The sequence below is a fragment of the Onychostruthus taczanowskii genome, unplaced genomic scaffold (genome assembly GCF_017590055.1).
Source record: "Onychostruthus taczanowskii isolate IOZ18803 unplaced genomic scaffold, ASM1759005v1 scaffold24, whole genome shotgun sequence".
Lineage (NCBI taxonomy): Eukaryota > Metazoa > Chordata > Aves > Passeriformes > Passeridae > Onychostruthus > Onychostruthus taczanowskii.
The window spans coordinates 8,948,455-8,962,205 of record NW_024499684.1 but is presented as its reverse complement, the minus strand read 5'-3'; the positions used below and the strand labels follow the sequence as shown (position 1 = coordinate 8,962,205).

The window sequence follows — 13,751 nt, the reverse complement described above, 5'->3', positions numbered from 1 at the left end:
ATGGCCAAGGCAGGAGCTCCTGCCAGGACTGCACTTCCTCTTGTTCCTGCATCTGTCTGTGCCCCAAGCCCATCTGTGCCCAGCAGGCACAGGGCGTTGTGCCAAAGAGGTGACACCAGCCCGGGCCGCGGCCTTTGCTCTCAGCAGAGATGTGGTGACACACACCTCCACACACCCTGCTAGGGCTGATCCCTGTCCAAAGTCCCTCCCACATCTGCTGGATTTACAGACAGTGCCAGCAGCGTTGGCCTGTCAGACCTCAGCATGCAGCTCCTGGCATCCCTCACCCTCTGCCTCTGCGCAGGGCTCAGCACCGCTGTCATTCCAGGTGGGGACAGGGACGGGGCTGGGTGCCTGGCTGGCTGCGGTGGGTGCCCAGGGAAGCAGGGTGTCAGCCTGGCTGGCCACCAGGGCTGGGGAGGGGAGCTGGGGCTGCCCAGCTGAACAACAATTAACAGGGCTTAGTTACCCCTGCCCTTCTCTGGCTTTTGAACCAGTATTCCCCCAGGTTCTTGCTTGCTTCTGAGCTGGGGGCTGGTCTGCGAGAAGCGCCTGTATCCTCTGTCACCGCTCCCTGCCATGGATTTGGCTCTATCCCACTCACCAGATAACTCCCCATCATGTCTGGTTTTGCTGTCCCCCCTTGTTCCCTGCCCCAGGGCCCTGGGGCCAGGCAGTCAGTGCAAGTCTGCATGGTCTCTCCCCAGCCCCAATAGCTCCCAAACCACCTGCTCCATGTGAGAGGAGGTTCCAGCATGGGAGTGTGCAGGGAACAAGTACCCCTGGGCTCTGGGTACCCCTCAGGGCTGCCCCAGAGATGCAGGCACTGGTGATCTGGGACTGATGGGTGTTTGCACTGTCCCAGCGGAGGAGGAGAATCCATCCTTCTGGTACAGGCAGGCAGCTGCAGCCATCGATGCCTCCTTCAAAATCCAGCCCAGGATAAATGAAGCCAAAAACCTCATCATTTTCCTTGGAGATGGTGAGTCCAGCTGGCACCCATCAAGCAGGCTGACAATGCCAGTACTCTGCTGAGTGGGATGTGTACAGGGTACCTGGTCCAGAGGGTGACCAGGATCCTCTCTCTGCCCAGGATTCGGGGTCCCCACCATCACAGCCACCCGCATCCTCAAGGCACAACAGAAGGGGAAGCTCGGGCCTGAGACCCCTCTTGCCCTGGATGCTTTCCCTTATGTGGCTCTGTCTAAGGTAAATTCCAGCCTGCTGGAACGGGGCCATGGTGATCCCGGGCATGGGGCCATGGTTACACTATATCTGCAGCCCTGGCAGCGCAGGGCAGCACACATGTTGTGCATGGGGTCGCTCCCCATCCCACATGTGTTCATGGGTGAATGATTGAGCGTGGTAGGTGCTGCTGGGGGGACAACCCACTGGAGACCCCTGCCCTGAGTCCTTCTATCCCTGGCAGACCTACAATGTGGACAGACATGTCCCTGACAGCGCGGGGACAGGCACAGCCTATCTCTGTGGTGTGAAGGGCAACTACAAGACCATAGGTGTGAGCGCGGCCGCCCGCCACTCAGAGTGCAGCACCACGGCCGGCAACGAGGTGATCTCAGTGATGAAGCGAGCCCGCAAAGCTGGTAATGGGGGATGCAGGGCTGGGGGACTCTGTGGGTTCTGGGGGTGCCACACTGGGACACTGGGACTTCACCCCCATGAGCATCCCATAGCTTGGTGGCGGGGACGCTGCGTTGCCCTTGGTGGGGCCTGATGAGCGGGGTTTGGCAGGGAAGGCGGTGGGCGTCGTGACCACGACGCGGGTGCAGCACGCGTCGCCCGCGGGAACCTATGCCCATGTGGTGAACCGGGACTGGTACGCGGACTCCAGCATGCCCCAGGAGGCGCGGCTGCAGGGCTGCAAGGACATCGCCTGGCAGCTGGTCCACAACGTCGACATCAACGTGAGCGCCGCGCTCGGGAGGAGGAGAGCAGGGACAGACCCCTCTCAGGGCACCCTCACTAACTCTTCATCCGCCCCATCCCCTCCAGGTGATCCTGGGTGGCGGTCGGAAATACATGACCCCCGTGGGGACGCCGGACCCTGAGTACCCCGCCGACAGCAGGCAGAATGGGATACGTGAGGATGGGATAAACCTCATCGACAAGTGGCTGGTGGCACGGCCGGTGCGTGACAAATCAGGGACGCGCCTCTGCCCACTGCCCCTGGCACAGGGCCAGGCACCCACTAACCCCCTGGGGGATTTGCCCACAGGGTGCCCGCTATGTCTGGAACAGGACAGAGATGCTGGCTGCTGCCGCCGACCCCAACGTGAATTATTTGATGGGTAACAAATGACCCCTGTACCAGGACCCAACAGGCGCTGGGACATTCAGGTACTCATGTTGTCCCCAACACATTCCCTCTCAGGTCTCTTTGAACCCGTGGACACGAAGTACAACCTGGTGCGTAACACCACCCTGGACCCGTCACTCACCGAGATGACAGAGGCGGCCATCACCATCCTGAGCAGGAACCCCAAAGGCTTCTACCTCTTTGTGGAAGATAAGTTGGGGCTCATGCTCCTGGGGCCAGTGACAGGGGGCTGTAGGGTGGGGGTAGGAGGTGTGCATGCTGCTGTCAGCCCCGAGCCCACTGTGGGTGCCCATCTGCAGGTGGCAGAATTGACCGTGGCCACCATGAAGGTTCACCCCATAAGGCCCTGACTGAGGCGGTGGAGTTCGACACGGCCATCGAGCGGGCTGGCACCATGACAGACGAGGCTGAGACCCTCACCGTCGTCACCGCTGACCACTCACACGTCTTCTCCTTCGGGGGCTACACCCTGCGTGGCTCCTCCATCTTTGGTGGGGCTCTGCCCTGTCCTGGGTACTGCTAGCCCTGTGGCACCCTGACTGTGGCCAGAGGGTTGATATGGATGTTCCTTGGCTGATCCTCCTCATCCTCTTCCATTGCTCCTTTTCCAGCTCTGGGCCAAAAGAAAACCACTGACGGGAAGAACTACACTTCAATCCTCTACGGGAATGGGCCAGGATACCCTGGCCCTGACCGGCCCAATGTGGACCCAGAAACAGCCAGTGAGGACACAGAGACCATGGCTTGGGTGGTGGGGTGGGGCTGGGGGTGTCATTGCCTCCCTTCACCTCCTTCTTTCCCCTACCCTACAGTGCAGTTTGATTACCAGCCACAGGCGGCTGTGCCACTGGAGTCGGAGACCCATGGCGGTGAAGACGTGGCCATCCTGGCCAAGGGCCCCATGGCCCACCTCTTCCACGGGGTGCAGGAGCAGACCTATGTAGCCCATGCCATGGCCTACGCCGCCTGCATCGAGCCCTACACCGACTGCCGCCAGCGGAACTCTGGCCCTGGCACCCACGCCACCCCCCTGGCCCTGCTCCTGCCTGCCCTCCTCCTGCCCCTCTTCCGCTGATCCCTTGTCCCTAGGGCACCCCACGGGACAGACTCACCTTCCCTCCCTCCCTCCCCACGGTGTGGCACCTGCAGGCAGCTTTCTGAAGCATCCCTGGTCTGGATGCAGCAGCCCTGGGAACACCGAATCCACGGCAGTGGGGGGTTAAATAAACACACAGTGTGAGACTGCTGGGACAGGCGTGCTCATGGAGTGGGGGGTGCCTGTGCCATGTGGGCAGGGCTGGGGGTGCTGCCCACTGCTCCCATCCCCTGGCCATGGCCCCTGGCAGCCACCCAGCATATCCAGTGCTTTATTGACCAGAAACAGCAGTGAAACATACAGCAGTATCCGAGTGCCTGCCTGCCATCACCCAGCCCGGCTGCACCGCTGTGCCCCACCTCAGCAGGGCTGGCGCATGGACAGGATGGGCTGGCATGGGGAATGGCAGGGAGGGCACCGTGCAGGGGAGGCTTCTGGCATGGGGCAGCCCCTTGGAGCCACTGGAGTCCTCCCCCTGCCTTGACTGACTGGGATGGATGTGGTAGGGCTGGATGAAGGGTTTGGGCTGGGTGGACAGAAAAGGGGGTACAGGGGTGCCTGGGCATGCCCTTGTTCCTCCATGGGGAATGACAATGCCTCACTGCACACGGCAGTGGATGGGAGGGGCATGGGCAGGAGGCATCTGCGCAACTCAAGTGTTTCTGCTGCCTATACCCTTGTAGATGGGAAGGAGATGGGAAGTTGGGGAGTGGACATAAAGTGTCATTTAGGCAAGGGAGGGGATGGAGGGTCCCAGCCTGCTGGAGGGGGATCAGCCTCACCACACCGAGCACTTGTGCACTGGGTTCATGGGCGAGTTCTTGGGGCAGTGGAAGACCCGTCCAAACTCCTCAAACTGCGAGACACTGCCCAGGACCCTGCCGGGAGAGGGGAGGACCTCAGAGCTCTGTACCCCCTGCCCTCTGCACTGCTGCCTCACACCCCACTCATAGCATGTGCTCACCCCAGCAGAACCCCACCCCTGCCCCATGGATATCACCCAAAATCTGCTGGCACCAGCACTCCAGAGGGTGCTCCTCCCACTTTGCACAGCACTGACACCTGTGGGGAAGGCTGGCACCCACCATGCCCCCAGCCTCCCCATTTTGGGAGCACACAGTACCTGTAGTGCTCTGGGGCGTGCTTGTCTGTCAGCACCTGCAGGTAGATGGACTGGGATCTCCGTTTGATGCACCAGTTCTGCAGGGGAAAAAGGTTCCATGGACAAACCACACAGGGCACACTGGGTCCTGGCAACCACCAGGACACCATGGCCCTTCTGGCTGCTAGGGATTGAAGGCAGTGATGCCCTGACTGAATTTGTTATTGTACAGTCTCCCAGGAGCCCGTGTACATGGTCTAAGTGGGCTGGGAGTGCGTGGAATCATGTTTGCTATTGTAGCACCTCTGGGGTTGACTGAAAGCTGCCTGGCTGCAGGGTTTCCTAGAATTTTGGGATCAAATGTATTTGTCACTCTGCAGCCTCTGGAATGGAGGACACGTTAATTTATTATTGTAGGGTCCACAGGAACAACAGGACAGTGTGGGGTGCTCATTCAGGGCTCTGTACCCTGAGCCCAGGACCTGCTGATGCAGCCAAGCCCAGCTCCTGGCCATTGGCCCTGGGTCGCCCAAGTCCCTCTCCCCATCCCTTTGGGCTGCTGGCCCCACACAAGGTGACCCTCCTGCCTCAATAGCTGTTACTTGTGAGGAGCACAGGGGCTCACCTGGGCAAAGGCGATGAAGAAGAGCTGGTCGTGTGTGTATTTCATGTGGTGCAGGGGGTGCTCGGGGCCGTGCTCCCTCACCCACTTCTGGTAGGCCTGGAGAACAAGGGGTGCCCTCAGCATGGCCTGGGTACTCCCCCAAACCCACCCTGGACCCACCCCCAAGGCCCCAGCCACCAGCAATCAGGATTGTGCTCACCCCTGCCTGCAGGGAGTGAGGAGGGCTTGGGGCATCTCCTCCCACTCAACAGGGAAGGCACAAGCAGCTGCCCAATGGCTGTGACACCCAGGGTGGGGGACACTTACGTAGTAGGCCAGTTTGAGCCCCCCCATGTCAGCGATGTTCTCCCCCAGTGTGTGTTTGCCATTCACCTGCCAAGAGAGGAGAAATGACAGCAGGAATAGAGGTGTCCCCATCCCCATGCTGGCACCGAGGCTGCAGCCAATGCCCAGAGGAATTTCCAAGCTAAGGTGTGATGAATTGTTGGTCTCAGGACTGGACAGGGCAGAGTCAGTTCTGCAGGCACCCAGCCCTAAGCAATGGGGCAGCAGTGACCCCACTGTGGGGCAGCTGTGCTGGGTGAGAGGGGGGTCTCACCCTCTGGTTGTAGACAGTGAAGTTGTCGTAGAGGTTGACGATGCACTGCGCCTTCTTCAGGAACTTGCTGTACGACCGCTCCGTCCACCAGTGCACCAGGTTCCCGTGCCGGTCGTACTGTCCCCCTGCCAAGGCAACCACCACCTCCAGGAGTCCCAAGGGACCCAGGTGTCCTGCCTAGCTGCCTCAGACCATCCTCACATCCGGGCAGGATATAGGAAGGACACTCACCCCAGTCATCGTAGCCATGGGTCAGCTCGTGCCCAATGATGGTGCCAATCCCACCATAGTTCAGTGACCTGTTTGGGTGGGGAACAGAGGTGTGAGAGTGGAGAGCACGGTGCTGGCAGGGATAGGGGTGACCCCATGACATGGCAACGCCCCAGCCATCCCCCAGCCCCACACTCACTGCGGGAACTCGGGGTCGTAGAGTGTGGGCTGCAGTATGCCAGCAGGGAACACTGAGGACACAGGAGAACATTGTTGGGTGTCACCCTGCCCTGTACCCACCCACAGCATCACCCAGCGCCACAGGACCCTGGGCCTTGTTCCCATCCCGCCCCAGGGGCGGATCGGGGGCGGGCAGTGCTTACCCATCTGGTTCTTGTTGGGCAGGTAGTAGGCGTTCAGTGCCTGGGGAGGCAGCAGCCACCTGCAAGGAGAGACAGCAGTGCTGGGCTGCACAACACCGAGGGACATGGAAGTGCCATCCCTCTGCACAGCTGGGGAACAGGGGGGGCACTCCTGGCATCCTTGTGCCCTTCTGCCTACAGCCTGTAGGCTGCATCTGGGCATGGGGACAGGGGACACTGGTGGCACCATGCTGGGCCCCTCCATGTCCCCCCAGGGCAAGGGGATACCCACGTGGATTTATCCACCTCCTGCCGGATCTTCTTCACCGAGAGCCTGATGCCGAAGGCGATGCTGTTGAGGATGTTCTTGAAGTAGGTCTTCTCATCCACCTCAAACTGGGGGGCACAGCTACATCAGAGGAGATGCCAGCCCCAAGAGTGCGGAGGGCAGGCCTGTGGTGTCCTCCCACCCCTGTGAGCCTTGGTGACGGTGTGGATGTGTCACAAGTGTATTCTCATGTCCCATGCTGTGTGTCCATAGGGGCAGCTGCTTCTCTGTCAGTTCCATGAGGTCCTTGGACCACACCAGCACCCCCAGTCCTTGCCAAGGATGAGGCTGAGCTCTGGGAGCTGCAGTGTGGGGAAGGAGACACCATCCCAGACCCCAGGGACTGTATGGCACTGCTGGTGTGGGGCACCCTGCCAGCAGTGAGCACTGTGAGCACCAGGAGGGGGCTTGTTTTGGGGTGGTGCCTCCACAGAGCCTGATGCAAATGTGGGGAACACCTTCCCCCACTATGTCCCCATGTCCTCACATGCTCCTGAGCTATCCCTTGCCTCATATTCCTTGTCAATGGCCTCTGGCTTCAGCAGGAAATCAGGGTACCCAATCATCACCATCATGTACCGGAGCTGTGGGCAAAATCAGTGGTGGGTTCAGGCCCCTATCCCATGTGCCTCTGCACTGGTGATGGGGCCAAAGACAGGAGTGCATGCTAGGGGCCACTACCTTGGCCCTGGCTGCTCTCCGTGTCTCCTCGTCCATCCAGTCCAGCTCATCCAGGCGCTGGTCGAGGATGTATTTGATGTCCTCCACCAGCTGCTGCACCTATGGTGGGTCACCATGGTGCTGGCGTGGCATCTCCACCATCCATCACCAGCCAGACAGCCCTTGGTGGGGGCAGTAGGCACTTTGGCAAGGTGATGGGAGATTGTGGTATCTTCCTGCCCACAGGCAGCATCACCTACCTTGGCTTTGCTGGCAGAGGAGAAGTGCTCCTCAACGAAGAGAGCTCCCAGGGCCATGCCGAAGTGCTTGTTGGCCTGGCTCAGGCAGATCTTACCCGGCTCCAGCTGCTTCTCATTGCCCTCCATCTCCTTGGAGAGCTCGTGGATGGCGTCGCGGAAGGGCGTGGAGAGGTGCTCGCTCAGCACCACCACGATGCGCCACAGCATGTAGTTGTGAAGGATCCTGTGACAGGGACGGGAGCAGCCCTCAGCATGTCCCCAGGCACAGGGAAGGGTGGCAGCATGTGCCAGGATGGGGACACTCTGCTCAGGGACACAGGGGGCCATGGCTGGTGGGGGCACAGGGACATTCTGGCACCGTGTCCCTCCCTGATGTGCGATGAGTCTGCTGACCTCTGGCAGGAGTGGCTCAGCAGGTGTCCAGGCACGACCGGGGTGCCGTGGGGTTCACAACAGGGCCTTTTCCCACAAGCCTCCCCTGATTTTCTGTGCCCAGCCCGGCATTGCCCCAGCAGGAGGAGGATGATGGTGGGAGGTTCCAGGCACAGCTGTCCTGCTCCCCCTGCCAGGCTGGGAAAGGTGCCAGGGGCACAGGGGTGCCAGCCCCTCTCACCTGCTGGGTGTCACACGGATGAGGTTGGACACCTTGTGCATGTAGTCGGTGGCCAGCAGCACCACCTCCTCCTCCTCCGAGAAGTTGTCATGGAAGATGCGGTCCAGCAAGCGCTTCCACTTGAGCTGCCAGGGCAGGCACTGTCAGGGGGCATGGGGACCCCCACTCCATGCCACCCTGGAGGGGACCCCTCCAGGCTTTCCAATCTCCCACCAGAGGAGTGCATTATCCTCAAGTGGATTTAACTGGGAGAGGTGGTGAGCATTGAGGGCATGGAGCAGGGGGACAGGGACAAGTGTGGGGCACAGGCAGATGGGGGACAGGCTGACAGGCTGGCACCAGGGGTACTCACCGTGGGAGTGATGCGCTGCAGCTCAGCCAGGGTCACTTTGTGGTACATGCTGCCAACATCCCTGCGCACGTCGTCGTACTCGGACACTGTGATCTGCACAGGGTGGGCATGGCTGTCACCATCCCACTGCCCACCTTGAGGGTGACACAGGGATAGTACACTGGGATGGGGCACGTGACTGGGCAACAGGGCAGCTCTAATGTGGGTACTGACCCACATCCTTCCCACTCCCTGCCCCAGGAACCCTCTGCTGCCGGTGGGACCCTGAGGGCTGGTCAGAAGGTCCCAAGGAACTGAGTTCTCTGAGGAATGGGAACACATGTCCCTCCAAGATCCAGAATAATGTCCCCAAGACCTGTATATGGAATCTACAAGGGTCCAGAGTGGCCTCACAAGGACTAGATGCGGGGCTGGAGTGGTTGCCCCAAGGGCTGGGACTGGGGGTTCTCAGGGTGTGGGACTGGCTGCCTGAAGCTCTGCTGTGAGGTCCTCAAGAGGATGAGATCCCCAAATTCTAGGTCTGAAGGTCCCCAAGGGCTGGGAGTGGAAGTCCCCATGGAGGGATTGGAATGAGATTGCTCAGAAGCAGATATGGATGTCCCCAAAAATCTGTGGCTGGGATGTCCAAGGCTGGACAAGGGCACCCCAAGGTTCGTGGCATGTATCCCTCTCACATTGGCGAGGTGCTGCTCCAGCTGCAGGATCTCCTGGGCTTTCTGCTCCACGTGCTCAGCCCCCAGGAGGGTGAGCAGTCGCTCCATGAACACTCGGTATGCAGCCAGGATCTGTTCAGAGGAAAAGGATGCTCAGGGCCACCCCCCACTGTCCCCTGACACCCCAGTCCCTGGCACTGCTGGCAGTGGGTGCCCTCTGTCTGCCAGCCATGCTGCCTGCCGGTCCCTCTGCTGGTGTCCCCACGGCATCCTTGTGCCCCCTCACCTTCTCGCTCTCCTCATCCTGCCCCAGGTAGAGGGTCCGTTCGGGCAGGGTCAGCCCGTCCTGGTCGATCTGGGCAAGAGACGGGCACTGGGTGAGCAGAGGGAGGGCGCTGTGCTGAGCCCGCCACCCCTCGCCTTCCCCGGGCCGCAGAGTGGCCCTGGTGTCCCTGGAGCCGAAGGATGGCAGTGCGCTGGAGCAGCCCCAGGAACGGGCACGTCGCTGCCTCAGTTTCCCTCCTGCTAGAGGCTGCTGCAGCTGCAGCAGGCAGCATGCAACAGGCTGGGAGTGCTGGGCAGAGAGCAGGCCCCTGCTCCATGGCCTGACTGGCACACAGGCTGCCTCATAGCCCTGTGCTGCCACCACTCTGCCCGTCCCTGCTCCCTGGTGTCCCCCACCTGCCCCATGGCCAGCCCCACTGCAGCGCTGCAGCCTGCATGGCGAGCTGCATGGACACCCTTGCTCTTCACACTCAGCCCTGCTGGGCTGTAACCACAGGCACAGCCCCCGAGCCATGCACACACCTGAGCACACTGCTCAGGTACGTGCACACTCACACACAAGCACACAGGGAACTCGCCCCTCTGGACACACGGCCATGGATGCTCACACCCCTACATGGGCACCAGCCATTTTACCCCGCTCTACGCACACACACACACACACACACACACACATGCCCCCTCTCCTTGTCTCTGGATCAGCTCCCCACAACTCACTTCAGCATCTCCCCTCCACTCACACAGCCGCAGCACAGCCAGGGCCACCTCCAGCCTTCCTCCCCCATCTCCCTCATCACCTCTGCCCCCTTTGCAGATGCTGAAACCTGCGGCCCCCACACACACCCTCAGCCCCCTCATACACCCTGTCCCCTCACACCCCTCGCACAACCCCCCGATACCCCAAGCCCTGACCCTTAGCCCTGGCTGTCACACCCATCTCCCCCCACGTCCACTGTGTCCCTCCCCGCGCACTCCCGGTCCCCGCTCAGCCCGCCCACCCTTTCCCTGTGGCAGACGCTCCCTCTAGTGTTACACACGCGCGGCCCGGAGCCGGCAGCGAGCGGCCCCGGCCCTGCACACCCATTCACATCCCACTGCCCCACCATCTCACAGGGAACCGGGCGGCTCGTCTCCTCCACTGTGTCCCCCCACTGCCCTCGCCATCACCACCACCTCGTCCCCACCACGCCACCACCATGCACACCCGTGCCCTCCCTTTCCCTGCTATTCCCACCTCCATGCCCATCACCGAGCCCACCACGGTATCCCCGCTGTGCCATTGCTGTGCTCCCACCATGCCCACCACTGCACCCCCACACCCACCAAGAGACTTGGCCAGCCAGGTAAAGCCCACCTTTACTCTGGTGGCACCTCAGGGTGACTGACATGGTCTGGCAGGGGTGGGAAAGACTGAGAAAGCCATGGGAAAATGCCCTGACACACTACTGGGGGCTTGGTGGGCATCTCCCTGCCTCTGCCTGGGACTTGCCCCCTGTGTACAGGTGGCAGCCACAGTGCCAAGGTGAGGGGCTTTGCTCCAGCACTGTGGAGACCCTGGTGCCCTGCTGGGCTGTCCTCAGCAGCCAGGCAGGTGGCACTGCCTCACTCAGTGCATCCCTCTGCCCATGTCCCCAGCCCTGTCCTGGAGGTGCCACCCTCAGCCCAGGGTAGCCTGACACAGGGGTCCCATGCTGGAAAGACAGGAGGGTCCCCAAGGACAGGAGGGGTCCCCAGCCCAGCCATCTGCTATAGCCAAGCCCAGACACTGCGCAGGCACTCAGTCCTCTGCAACAAGGACAGTGACATCAGGCAGGTGTCAGTGGCCCTGCTGGGTGGCTGGGGCAGGGGCAGTCGCAGGGGCACGGTGCCCTCACCCGGATGACGTAGCGGGAAGTGTTCCTCTCGTCCAGGCTGACGGTGAGGGAGAAGAGCACGGCAGCGCTGTAGACGCCCTGTGTCTTGTAGAGCAGCTCGTTGATGTCCCTGCGGTCCGGAGGGGCATCCCAGCCACCGCACTCCCCGATGACCTCCAGCATGGGCCGGGGGCCAAGCCGATCGATCTCAGCCCGGTCCAGGCACGAGCGGAAAAACTCCTTGACCTTCCTCTCTGCCGAGGCGCGGGCTCGGCGCCGCACGGGGCGGCTCAGCAGCGCCCGCAGCTTGGCCTCGTTCTGCTCGGCGATGGCCCCGATGGTGCCGTACACCAGCTTGTCCTCAGGGATGCCATGTCGCCGGAGCCAGCCGCCACAGGCGAAGGAGTAGAAGTCCTGGCAAGGGTCGATGGTAGCATCCATGTTGGCACTTAGGAAGCGGGATGCCCGCAGGAAGGCCTTCTTCTCCTGGCACCCCTCCAGGCAGTAGCTGTCCCCTTCGGTCGCCAGGTACTTGAGGACCAGCATGCACGTCAAGATGACGCAGAGCCCCGCAGCAAAGACCAGCCCTGAGAGCAGACAGACCTCCCGGCGGCTCCAGCGTGGCAGCCCCCCACGGCGCTTCTTGGCCCCCGCGCCCAGCTGGAGGGCGAAGCCGTTGGGCAGCGTCCCGCTCTGGTACTTGCTCACGTACTTCACCTCCTGAAACTCATCATAGTGGGCTGTCAACGAGTAGGTCTTCTCCATGGCCGGGGATGGGGCTCCCTGCCAGCCGCACTGGTGCAGGGAGCTCAGGGCAGGTGGAGCGCAGGCTCAGGCAGCCCACAGTTCATGCCGGAGCCGTGCCTGCCAGAGGGAAGTGCTGATGTCCGGGTGAGTAAGGAAGCTCCTGGAAAAGGCAGAGGAGATGGATAAGAGGGGGTTGGGAGGAGCAAGGGCGGAGGGGTTGCTTCTTGTCGTCACTGCTGCCTCTATATCCGTCCCCATGTGTGCCCCACTGCTAGCACTGAGGTTGTCCATAGTGCCAGGAGCTTGGTGGCACATCTACCCCATGGCTGTCCCCTCTGCCAGTTCCTTTGGTGACAGGACACCTGCATGATGGCAGGTTTCAGTCACTGGCACAGATAATCTCACACCCCCACACCCACACAGCACTCCAGCCAGAGCACCCATGCTGGGTGGATGTCCAAGGTGATCCAGTGAACCCAAACTCAGCTCCATGAGAACCCTTCCCAGCCAGGGGGAGCACAGGGCTGCCAGTCTCTCTGGGTGAGGTACGGATGGGGTGAGCAGCTTGGGAAAGAGGGATTTTGGGAAGATTTGTGAGGGGAACCATGGGGCTGGGGTGCCGTGGGCTGGGTCAGGTTGTGTGGCCCCACGCTGGGTTGCACGGCTGGTGCTGCGCCGTGGCAGGCGGTGTTGCATTGTGCTGTGTGGGGTGGTGGTGTGCTGTGTTGCATTGCATTGTGTCAAACTGTGGCGTGGTGCGTGATGTGTGAACAAAGTTAATTCCCGTCTGGGGGGAACCCTACACCCCGTGGACATATTACAGCATTCCCCCACAATCACCACCACCATCCACCCAACCCCTCTCCACTGGCTGGTGCACGACAGGCAGGGGTGTCTGCCAGGGTGACACGCGGGGGAGGAGGGGGTCTGCCCACGGGGAAAGGAGGGTGGGGACATATATGGGTTGGGGGGGGGAGTTCAAAAGAAGACTCCGCTTCTTGCTTGGTGCAGAATAGTATCTGGATTTGCAGGTGGGGGAGGACGGGTTGGGGACAAAAAGCTGCTCGGGAGGTGGCCAGTATCCCCACAGCGCGGCTGCCCCGTGCCCCTTTTCCTTCCGCAACTTGGGCAAAGTTGTGCCCCGGCGCAGCAGCCCGGCAGTGCCCGTGCCACGGAGCTGCTGCCGTCGGAAAGTTAGCGGGGACGGCAGCCGGCAAGGCAAAGCGTGGGGAGGGCAGGGGGCTGCCCAGGAAGCTCGAGGGATGCTGCTCGGTACGCTGCCCGAGATGCTCAGTGGATGCTCGGGGGTTCCCGGGGGATGCTGCCCGCGATGCTCGGAGGATGCTGCCTGCCCTGTATGTTCGGGAAGGTGCTTGCCGGTATGGTAGGGAAATGCTCGGGAGGTGCTAGGGAGATGCCGGGATGATGCCTTTGGTGCCCGGGGCCATGATCGAGGGTTGCTCGAGGTGTGCTCGGGAAGTGCTCCTCAGGATGATCCCCGGGATATTCGGGGGATGCTCGGGGAGTGCTAGCCGGCAGGCACGGGGACTGCTCCCCGGGCTGCTCGCGGGGTGCTCACCGAGGTACTCGAGGGATGCTGGGGGGATGATCTTCGTTCTGCTGCCCGGGAAGTACGCGGGTGCTCGGCGGTCGCTCGTCGTTTGCTCAC

At 61.7% G+C, this 13,751-nt stretch overlaps 2 protein-coding genes across 2 annotated transcripts; one reads left to right on the top strand and one right to left on the bottom strand.

Annotated features, from left to right (window-relative positions):
* The first annotated feature begins 264 nt into the window (after positions 1 to 264).
* On the top strand, positions 265 to 3,413 carry LOC121336710 (intestinal-type alkaline phosphatase-like). The gene is made up of 11 exons (XM_041406083.1): positions 265 to 328; positions 866 to 982; positions 1,094 to 1,209; positions 1,430 to 1,604; positions 1,753 to 1,925; positions 2,014 to 2,148; positions 2,237 to 2,309; positions 2,393 to 2,525; positions 2,636 to 2,829; positions 2,950 to 3,060; positions 3,151 to 3,413. The coding sequence occupies exons 1-11, from the start codon at positions 265 to 267 to the stop codon at positions 3,411 to 3,413; spliced, it is 1,554 nt and encodes a 517-aa protein (XP_041262017.1).
* Positions 3,414 to 3,663: 250 nt separating this feature from the next.
* Positions 3,664 to 12,103, bottom strand: ECEL1 (endothelin converting enzyme like 1). The gene is made up of 17 exons (XM_041405837.1): positions 11,357 to 12,103; positions 9,484 to 9,552; positions 9,219 to 9,329; positions 8,545 to 8,637; positions 8,193 to 8,317; positions 7,580 to 7,802; positions 7,341 to 7,439; positions 7,169 to 7,243; positions 6,624 to 6,727; positions 6,353 to 6,411; positions 6,169 to 6,220; positions 5,991 to 6,058; positions 5,760 to 5,884; positions 5,468 to 5,533; positions 5,162 to 5,257; positions 4,558 to 4,634; positions 3,664 to 4,312 (listed from the first exon to the last, which is right to left on the bottom strand). Exons 1-17 carry the CDS (start codon positions 12,098 to 12,100, stop codon positions 4,213 to 4,215), a joined length of 2,286 nt encoding a protein of 761 aa, XP_041261771.1. The 5' UTR covers positions 12,101 to 12,103; the 3' UTR covers positions 3,664 to 4,212.
* Between the last annotated feature and the right edge of the window lie 1,648 nt (positions 12,104 to 13,751).

What these genes read in the sequence shown, in the direction of transcription:
- LOC121336710 (XM_041406083.1), top strand. Translation starts at nt 265, where the DNA reads ATGCAGCTCCTGGCATCCCTCACCCTCTGCCTCTGCGCAGGGCTCAGC. An exon ending in CTTATGTGGCTCTGTCTAAG is followed by an intron (nt 1,210 to 1,429) that starts GTAAATTCCAGC and finishes TATCCCTGGCAG; the next exon opens with ACCTACAATGTGGACAGACA. An exon ending in AGTGGCTGGTGGCACGGCCG is followed by an intron (nt 2,149 to 2,236) that starts GTGCGTGACAAA and finishes ATTTGCCCACAG; the next exon opens with GGTGCCCGCTATGTCTGGAA.
- ECEL1 (XM_041405837.1), bottom strand. Translation starts at nt 12,100, where the DNA reads ATGGAGAAGACCTACTCGTTGACAGCCCACTATGATGAGTTTCAGGAG. An exon ending in CTTCCCGCTACGTCATCCGG is followed by an intron (nt 9,553 to 11,356) that starts GTGAGGGCACCG and finishes TCTCTTGCCCAG; the next exon opens with ATCGACCAGGACGGGCTGAC. An exon ending in TCACTGTCTACAACCAGAGG is followed by an intron (nt 5,534 to 5,759) that starts GTGAGACCCCCC and finishes CTCTCTTGGCAG; the next exon opens with GTGAATGGCAAACACACACT.